This window comes from Thunnus thynnus, chromosome 14 (assembly GCF_963924715.1).
Source record: "Thunnus thynnus chromosome 14, fThuThy2.1, whole genome shotgun sequence".
Classification (NCBI taxonomy): Eukaryota; Metazoa; Chordata; class Actinopteri; order Scombriformes; family Scombridae; genus Thunnus; species Thunnus thynnus.
The window spans coordinates 29,747,011-29,756,881 of NC_089530.1; the positions used below are offsets into that span (position 1 = coordinate 29,747,011).

The 9,871-nt window shown below is 37.9% G+C and overlaps 1 protein-coding gene across 2 annotated transcripts; it reads right to left on the reverse strand.

Moving 5' to 3' along the window:
- Positions 1 to 48: 48 nt before the first annotated feature.
- Positions 49 to 7,714, reverse strand: mea1 (male-enhanced antigen 1). Of its 2 annotated transcripts, none has more exons than XM_067610877.1 (4): positions 7,570 to 7,714; positions 5,514 to 5,899; positions 3,273 to 3,381; positions 49 to 2,563 (listed from the first exon to the last, which is right to left on the reverse strand). In XM_067610877.1, the coding sequence occupies exons 2-4, from the start codon at positions 5,880 to 5,882 to the stop codon at positions 2,388 to 2,390; spliced, it is 654 nt and encodes a 217-aa protein (XP_067466978.1). In that variant the 5' UTR covers positions 5,883 to 5,899; positions 7,570 to 7,714; the 3' UTR covers positions 49 to 2,387. The 2 variants fall into 2 exon arrangements, with proteins under 2 accessions (XP_067466978.1, XP_067466977.1); XM_067610876.1 differs by having other exon boundaries at positions 7,578 to 7,712.
- Between the last annotated feature and the right edge of the window lie 2,157 nt (positions 7,715 to 9,871).

Consider the following 9,871-nt stretch of genomic DNA (forward strand, 5'->3'; position numbering starts at 1 on the left):
ACACACACACACACACACACACAATCAGATTAATCAAAACACTGAAGCGATCATTAAAACAAACAGTTCATTAAAAGGCTTTCAGGTGGAATGTGACTTTCTTCTAAACATGAAAAATCCAAACAGGATGTTTCTAAATGTTTCCTTCATTTCTACAGAAGCAAATAATATTTATAATCAGAGCTGCAATAACAATGATTTATTGATTCACTGGGAGATTATTTTCACCATCAAACATTTGGGACTTAAAATGCCAGAAAAACAGTGAAAAATCAGTTTCATCATTATTTCCCAAAATTACGTCTTTGAGTTTTCGTTCCTCCAAAATATTCAGTTTACTGTCACATAAGATGAAACAAAAAGGAGAAAATTATCAAAACTGAGAAGCTGGAAAGATTTTTTGTTTGAAAAATGTTCATGTCTTAAGTCTCTGGAGAGAAGTTCTGTGTCAGACATTAATTCTCTTGACTTTAAACTAAAGTTCTCTGAGGATTTTATAATGAAATACAAAGTCCAGAGTTTGTGATATGTAGCACAACAAGCTAGTGAAGCTATAAACAAGCTGAGTGGCGTCTGTCTTACACAGAACTACTCTCTGGAGACTGAAAACGTGATGCTGTTATTGGTCTTTGGAGCCGTTTCTAAACAAACTAATGTGACCAAACTCTTGATGATGAAGGAACATGTGACCCAGTGCAGCGATGTGACTCACTGACGTGGTTTTTAATCAGATATATCAGCTTTGATACACACACAGTACTGGTTAGTAGATCAGTTCACTGTTGGTTTGAAACATGAAGAGAAAAATATAAAATCAGCAGAATTATCGTTTAAAATAGTTGCAGCTCTAGTTGTAAACATGTTCAATCAAGATCACAGGTGGATTTTCTGCAGATGACAAAGTCTTTTTCTTGTGATAACTGAATAATTTAACAGATTAAGTTCCAGTTTTTGAGTCCAGGTTACAACTTTTATATTTTACACTGAATCTGGTATAAAGTGATTTCAGTCAGTTATTTATAATCCAGCTAATCTGCTTCTCGTTAAGATCTCGTCTCATTTTAATGACGAAGTGGGGAAAAAAAACGACTTCACAAACACGTCGGTATGAACGCAGAGAGGGAGGACGGAGCTGATTCATGTAGAGACGAGAGAAACGTGTCCTCTTAACGTGTAGCGAACGTCTCACGTCTCTGTTGGGATGTAGTTTCACATTCTCCTGACTTTCATAGATTCAGGTTTATGTTCAGACTGAAGTCTACACTCCTCTTTGCCCTGGATTTTGCCTCTCAGGCTACAGACTGCTGGAGGTGTTTTAAGCAGCCTGACAGACAGTATTCAGGGCTGAAAAAACACTCATCTCCATGTTTTTGGCTAAAAGTGATTATTTACTCAGAATGTTCTTCTAAACAGGCGACACCTCAGACTATTTAAACTACTCTCTTCTTTCATGGCTAACACTTTTTTATTATTCAGGTCCCATTATTTTACTCTAATTTCCTGGACATTTTCGTATTTAACGGTCAATTTTCAGGACATTTTGCAAAACATTTTGATACAAATTAATTTTTGGATTCATATGTAGTTTATTTGAAAGGGTTTTGTTATTTGGTAGTAAAGGTGGTAGAAATGTGCTCATTACAGAGTTTTTAAGAAAGAATCAAATATGTTAATATTTAATTTGACACAAAAAACTGCACACTGAAAACTAAATAAAATCTAATTTATTCATGTTTTTTGCAAATTAACAACCCAAATATAATGAGCGGGCACTTAATTAATAACCCAACTTGACACTTTTTTCCCTTCACGACTCTGTAAAATGTCCTAAAAATTAACCCTGAAATACCTGAAAATTATCCCCCAAAATTTCCAGGAAATTATCATAAAATTAAGGAACTGTTACATTTTGATATTTTATTACGTAAAAAAAAAAAATCAGAGTATTTGATTATTATTAGCAGCTCAGATGTTTCAGTAAAGTCTCCAAAACATCATGAGCTCAGATCAACAGGTCTGTTTTCAGCTTTCATGCATTTTACAAAACTTTTAGACGATTTGATTTATTCAGATTAAGAAGCAGATTTTTTTTTTCCACACAAAATAAAAAATGTAATGTCTCTGCTGGGAAATAATGAATCTTTTATTTTAAATCTGATTAACTTTTTGTGCTAAAGCAGTAAAGGGTTAAAGGAGTCGGCGGTGAGTTTGAGAAAATAAACTTTCTCAGTTTTGAGCAGCTTCCTTCAAATTCACATTAAAGTTTAATTTTAATGTAACTATGGAAACGTGTTGGTTCGGTTCAGACAGAAAGAGTCGACCCTCCCGCTGTCTGTCATTTCCCACACTGCGTCTGTGTCCCTGAAGTGTCCGTGCTGTGTTCAGGGTCAGTTGATGTTGTTCCTGCGGTTGAGCCGCAGGGCGGCGGCGCTCTGCCGGCTCTGCATCGCGTTTTCGACCACGTCCTTCCACTGGTCGTCTGAGATCTCCTTGGCCCACGCCGGCACGCCAAGAGACGGTAACGCCACGGCCGCCATCGTCCTCTTTACCAGCTCCACGTGGTCTGCAGGGACACGGGAAGTGATGTCAACAGACAGGAAGTTCTCACATGATAAATTAATGGTTTACAGTTGTGGTGTCTTCTGGTAATGATTAAAGACAAACATGTTGACAGACGGACATGAGGAGGACAGGTAGAGGACATGAAGACATGAGGAGGACATGAAGACATGAGGAGGACAGGTGGAGGACATGAGGACAGGTAAAGGACATGAAGAGAACATGAGGACAGGTAGAGGACATGAGAACAGGTAGAGGACATGAGGACATGTGGAGGACATGAAGACATGAGGAGGACAGGTAGAGGACAAGGGGTCAGGTGGAGGACATGAGGACAGGTAAAGGACATGAAGAGAACATGAGGACAGGTAGAGGACATGAGGACATGTAGAGGACATGAAGACATGAGGAGGACAGGTAGAGGACAAGGGGTCAGGTGGAGGACATGAGGACAGGTAGAGGACATGAAGAGGACATGAGGACAGGTAGAGGACATGAGAACAGGTAGAGGACATGAAGAGGACATGAGGACAGGTAAAGGACATGAGGACAGGTAGAGGACATGAGGACAGGTGGAGGACATGAAGACATAAGGAGGACAGGTAGAGGACAAGGGGTCAGGTGGAGGACATGAGGACAGGTGGAGGTCATGAGGACATGAAGAGGACAGGTAGAGGACATGAGGAGGACATGAGGACAGATGGAGGTCTGACCTGCGTCCATAGGGATGGAGGCGTGGCTCCTCTGGGCCGCCGCCCCCTCAGGGTCCTCCTCCTCGTCACTGTCAGGAGGCGGAGCTTCAGGAAGGTGCAGCCCCATCACCTGCAGGTGAGAGACAGGTGAGACTGACAGCTACTGTTTCATCCATTAATGAGTCCAAACAGACGTCTTTTAACGTCTCGTTTCGTCCAAACGACAACAGACTGAAACATTTAAATATTTCATTTTCACCAGAAGACATTTGGAGGTTTTACTTGAACAACTTTAACCCTTAAACACACTTCAGAGCAGGTTTAACAAACTCTGACTTTCACTCTGAACTCCTTCAGCTCTAGAACTGATCAGAGTTCAATCAATGGCGAATAAAAAAAGTCAAGTCAGTTTTATTTGTATAGCCAAATTAGCCTCAGGGGGCTTTACGGTCTGTACAGCAATACAACATCCTCTGTCCTCAGACCCTTGATTCAGATAAGGAACAACTCCCTAAAAACCCTTTAACAGGGAAAAACTGTTAGAAAGCTCAGGAAGAGCAACAGAGGAGGATCCCTCTGCAGGACGGACAGACAGGAAACAGATGCTGTGTGAACAGAATAGAGCAACAAAGACAAATAACAGAAATACAAAAGGGAAAAAGCCACCATCAACGCAGCTGCGATACTAGAGCGTCCATACTACTCCGGTGGAGGTAGAAACATTAATGTGTGCATGTTTTATGTTTAAAAACACAGTGACTGTGAGCATTGATCATTAATTCATTAACAGACCTGGATTTCTTTAATGGCTGATAAAGTGCTGGAATCTGTATCAGGCTACATTACATTTTAAATATATTTATTCAGCTTTAATCTGACTGGGACAAAAACACCTTTTTTCACTGTGGGAGGGTCTCACTGTATGCTGATGACATGTTGTTATTTGTATCTGTACATAGATTCCCAAACCTCCTGGACTTTAGTGAAATATCCAACTACAAAGTTAATCTTCAAAGAAGTGAAATAGTAGCTGTTTATTTCAGATTCCTTTAAGATTAGTCTAAAATATTTTAAATATTTAGGGATTTGGATTACACGTAGCTAACTATCCGCTTCTGCAGCCCGAATCCAGTTATACCTCAAACTCACTCGATAAGCATTCAGTCAAAATATTGAATCATTTCATGAATCGTCTCCTGTAGCTCCAGCTGACAGACATTGTATGTTCCCTCCATCTATTATGGATGATGCTTTTAATACACCGTCCAAATGAAGAATCACATCATTATGGGATCTGTACACCATAGACTGTATAAAAATAACGGACGTAGTCACTGTGACGTCACTCATTGGTTTGTGGACTCCTGTTTTGAGCCTCGAGTTTGGCGTTTTGATTGTCGCCATCTTGGATTTTTGGAGGCAGAAGTGACCATATTTAGACGAGAGCGTGGAGCTGGGAGGAGCTCCCCAGGGTCCAACTGCAGCCCTTCATTCACTGCCATGGTAGTGACTAGCCCTAAAGCATACGCTGCTTTATCGTCTATTTTACTGTAAATGGGACCATAGTTTACTAAATGAACATCAGGCTGTATTGAAGACTTGAAACTAGTGATTGAGACCATAAACTCATTAAGAAACAGTTTACTGAGGTAATAAATCAATGAGCAGTGGGGTCATTTTCTCATAGACTTCCATATAATCGGACTTCTTTTTGGAGCCAGTGGCGTCGCCCCCTGCTGGCCGTTAGAGAGAATGCAGGTTTCAGTCACTTCCGCACTGGCTTCACTTTTCAGACCCGGAGCTTCTTGCTTGCACTACGCTGACAAAAACTGGTTAATTTAATATCCCAGAGCACATTTATATCAGTATCTACAGCTCAGAAATATAATTTCCTGTAACTCTGACTCGTTTCCCTTCTCGACTCCGTCTATGAGTGTAAACCAGATGCCATCTGTTAGTTACTAAACATGTACAGACGTCCAAAGTTTGGACACACTTTCTCATTCTGGGAATAGGAAAGTGTGTCCAAACTTTTGACTGGTTCTGTTGACTGGACTACACTGGAAACACTCCAAATAAATGGGAGAAAGACAGAAACAAATTTCAGACGAGCTGAAAATGATCAATTGAGAAAATAATCTTCAGATGAATAAATACAATGAGCTGCAGCTCCAGACGGATTAACCCATCACTAAACCTGTTCAGTGTGTCCTGAGGTGTTTGTGTTATTTAGTGAGTCAGCTGTTGCCGGGCAGATCTCACCTCTATCCTCTGCTGCACCTGCTGCAGCTGCTCAGCGTGTGAGGGTGCCTGCCCCCGCTCTTCTTCCTCCTCTTCCTCCTCCTCCTCCGGCGGGGGTGCGGAGGCGTTCAGGCCGTCGGGCTCCTGGTTCAGAGGTTGGTAATAATATCCTCCACTGTTCACCTCCTCCTCCTCCTCTTCCTCTTCCTCTCCATCCAGCTCCATCTCCGCCCCCTCTTCCTCTTCCTCCTCCTCGTCCTCACCCCCTCCCTCCCCCCCGCTCCACACCGCCCCCACCGGCAGCATCTCTCCATCAGCCGGACGCTCGTCCTCGTCCTCAGAGCTCGGTAAGACTCTCTCCGGTCCCATCGCTGAGCTCAACACTTCCATCCACAGACGCCGAGACGCTGCCGGGGACGAAGACACGATTATTTCATTCACTGTAAATAAATTATAATTCTGATGATTTTCTATGTTTGTCTTCATGTTTGGATCCAAACCAACAATGAACTGATCTACTAACAAGTCTTGTGTGTGTATCAAAGCTGATATATCTTATTAAAAACATGTCAGTGAGTCACATCGCTGCACTGGGTCACATGATCCTTCATCATGAAGAGTTTGATTAGAAACGGATCCAAAGACTAATAACAGCATCACTAGTTGTGACCAGCAGATGTGCTGACAGGAAGTTTACAGTTGAATAATAAACTGCTCAACATCTCTGTGACATTTCTGTACTTCAATATCCTCTCATTTATCAACTGATACCGATATTATATCTATATATTGATACAATCAATTCAGTTCTTTTCACATACAGCAGGTCTAGACTGAACTCTTCAGTGATCACTTCATTAAATTATTAGAATCTTCAGTTTTTGTTGACGTTGTCGGAAAGTCGATGATTCTGCTTTATGTTTATTAGTGTTGATGTGCATTTTATTAAAAAGTGTTTCTGATATTTTGTCCACTACATTAACATACATGAGGGGGAAAAATATTACAAACACTACAGTATATTATATTATATTATATAGATAGATGTAGATATTGTCCTGGTGGATTTATTGATCAGGTTGTATTTATTAGAGGTGATGTAAGAGTCTGTGGAGCATCACATCCTCCTGCTGCTGTTTAGAAACTGAACACCAGCTGTTCTTCTCTGTATCTACAGCATCAACGATCAGTCGCCAACTCTTAAATCTCCCACTATTTTGATAATCAATTAATCTCTTTGAGTCATTTTTCGGGGAAAAAAAGCCCAAATTCTTTTATTCCAGCTATTTAAATGTGAATATTTTCTGGTTTCTTCAGTCTCTATGACAGTAAACTGAAGATCTTTGTGGATAAAACCAGACATTTGAGGACGTCGTCTTTGGGAAACACTGATCAACATTTTTCACCATTTTCTGACATTTTATAAATCAAACAGCTAATCGATTAATCCAGAAAATAATCAACAAATTACTTGATAATGAAAATAAATAGTAATAAATAATTAGTTGCAGCTTGTTTCATGTTATATTGATTCTCAGACAGGATTATTACAACCACAATTTTATAATGTTGAAACTGACGGTGATGGAAAGTAACTAACTGCATTCACTGAAGTACTGTACTTAGGCAATATTGAGGTATTTGTACTTTACTTGAGTATTTCCATGTGATGCTACTTTCTACATTTCAGAGGGAAATATTGTACTTTCTACTCCACTACATTTATTTGACAGCTTTAGTTACTTTTCAGATGAAGATTTGACACAATGGATAATATAACAAGCTTTTAAAATACAACACATTGTTAAAGATGAAACCAGTGGTTTCCAACCTTTTTGGCTTTTGACGTCTTACAAAAAGCAGTGTGTAGTCGGGGTCACATTTCACATGTCTGTGAGTTGTTGTTTCTGTCTGTGGTTCACCTGGCTGACAGATGATGGAGAAACAAACACCTGGAGCAGCTAACAGCTAATGAAGCTAACTCGCTCATTTTCCGGTTATTAAACTCTCTTCTTCTTCTCTTGTTTGTTGGTTTATTTCCTGTAAAGAGTAAACCTCCTCCAGGTGAAGGTTGTACTGTCTTACCTGTCTGTCTTTCTGTCTGTCTGTCTGTCCGGAGCTGCAGGCTGCTGCTGTTAGCTGTTAGCCGCTGCTAGCTGCAGCTGCCGTTTAAACACTTCCTGGTACGTCACAGGCACGCAACACGAAAAGTAGACGTTTTGTTTTTTTTTAAAAGAAAAAGCTTTATTAACAATATACAACAATGACATTGTAAAAAAAATATCCAGCAACAAATTATTGGTGATTTGTACAATTATAATGTTCAAGGATAAAAGGAAAAGGAAAAAAATAAATAAAACGTAATTGGTACCTAATTAAGTAATCTTGCCTTATGCAGCCGGAGTATAATAATAATAATAATAACAAAGTGACCAAAAGTGACTTCTTCTAGTTGTTACCATATATTATTATTATTATTATTATTATTTATCTGTATCCTATTATATAATAATAATACAGTAATAGATTAGAACCTCTTTGTTCTGTTTCTTCTGCTGCTGAAATGATAAAAGATCAATAAAGTTTTATCTCAGTCACATCGTCCCAAAAGCTTTTACTAAAAAAGATGTACGTGACAAAATCTGATATAACATGCAGTAAATCATACCTTCTATTTTATCTGCTGGGAAATTGACATTAACACAAATTTTGTTTTATTATTATTATTTTTATTTTTTTTTTTTCACATTCCTGGTCAATATTTTGTACATTGGACTGTCTTCCATTAAAACTGGCAACAGCTCTTTTCTCTTAGAATATATTTTACATATTTTATTGGTGAATTTCTATCTTATATTGGTGATGATAACTTATGTTTTGTGTATATTTAGATTGTTATGAAATCCCATGTATAGACCAGCAGGTGATGCTGTTGATCAGCTGCTATTGACTGGAATAAAGTGACAGAAAAGTGTGAGTGTGATGATAATACATGCAATAGGTAACATATAATATATACTGTATATGATATTTATGTTAGAATGGGTTTATGACACTGCAGAGTTTTTCTCTGTACAAAAAAAGCTTCACATCATTTCTGAATTTATTTTTAATCCAAACACAATCTTCACTGATAAATTTTTCTGTAATTTAAAATAATCTGAGTCTAAATCCTCCAAACAAACCGACCTGCTGAATGTTTGACCAGCAGCCAAAAGCAGCTTTATTAATTATACAACACATTTCATTAAACTCAGTGTGCTTTACATTTAAAAAGGAGACATGAAAACATCAAGCATAAGAAATGTAAGTAGTAAATTAAAAAGGATTCATTCAGAAACGATTCATGTTGGAAATGTAATAAAAATAAAGAGAATTGTACCGTTGGAGCAAGTCTTACAGAAGGACGAAGTGTTCCTGATCCTCAGACTTTGTCTCTTAAACTATGAAACAGAATTTAAAGGAAAAAATAAAAGACAGTTTCAGTTGTGAGTTTGGATATAAAACTCCCACTTTCATAGAATAGATGAGTTTCACTAAGTCAATGAAATGATTTTAACCAGAAGATTAGAGACATAGATAGAAATGAAATATGGGAGAATTTCCTTGTTTTTTTTCCTTTTTTTTATTTTTTCATGTGTCTTTGTGTCTGTTTTCTTGTGCTTTTTAAACTGTGTTGTGTTAAGATCATTTGTAAAGAATTTTATTATTATATTTTATTTATGTAGGTATAACTGAGGGGGAAATTATATAAAATAATACATTAACAACGCACATTTATACACACAGATACCAGAGAAAAACCAGCTATAAACATCCAAACCAACATGGCTGCAGTCACACAGACACACTGAGGAGAAAACAGGAAGCTTTGAGCTTGTTTTATAATGTCGATGTAGTTTTTAGAGCTCGCAGCAGCTTGAAGCAGCTTCTGATCTGATTCTGGTCTGATGGGGGTAAAGTTTGGGAATCTTTTTTTTATTCACATTGAATTATTTATTTACTAAACTGCTCACATTAAAAAAAAAACACACAACAGAAAGAAAGAAATAATAAAAACAAACAAATAAATGTAACATAACAAGAAATGTAATAATAACTGATGAAAATACTAAAAAATAAACATTTTACTACCAGTAAACAATAATTAAAAATACTCCAAACAAATAAAATAGTTACTTCTATTAGTTTATTAGTGTTACGAGGAGGACAGGAGCTGATCAATCAATCAATCAATCAATCAATCAATCAATCAATCAATCATTCAATCAATCAATCAGTCAGCAGCTTCTGATGACAAATCAATAACAAGTGTCGTTATGAACAGTCAGTTTAATAAATAATTATAATCCACTTTTCTCCACATGACGTCACAAACT

Bases quoted from the DNA above. Each gene is read 5' to 3' on its own strand.
- mea1 (XM_067610877.1), bottom strand. From the start codon at position 5,882: ATGGAAGTGTTGAGCTCAGCGATGGGACCGGAGAGAGTCTTACCGAGC. The intron at 3,382-5,513 runs GTGAGATCTGCC...TCTCACCTGCAG, and splicing joins AGGTGCAGCAGAGGATAGAG to GTGATGGGGCTGCACCTTCC. The intron at 2,564-3,272 runs GTCAGACCTCCA...GTGTCCCTGCAG, and splicing joins CTCCATCCCTATGGACGCAG to ACCACGTGGAGCTGGTAAAG.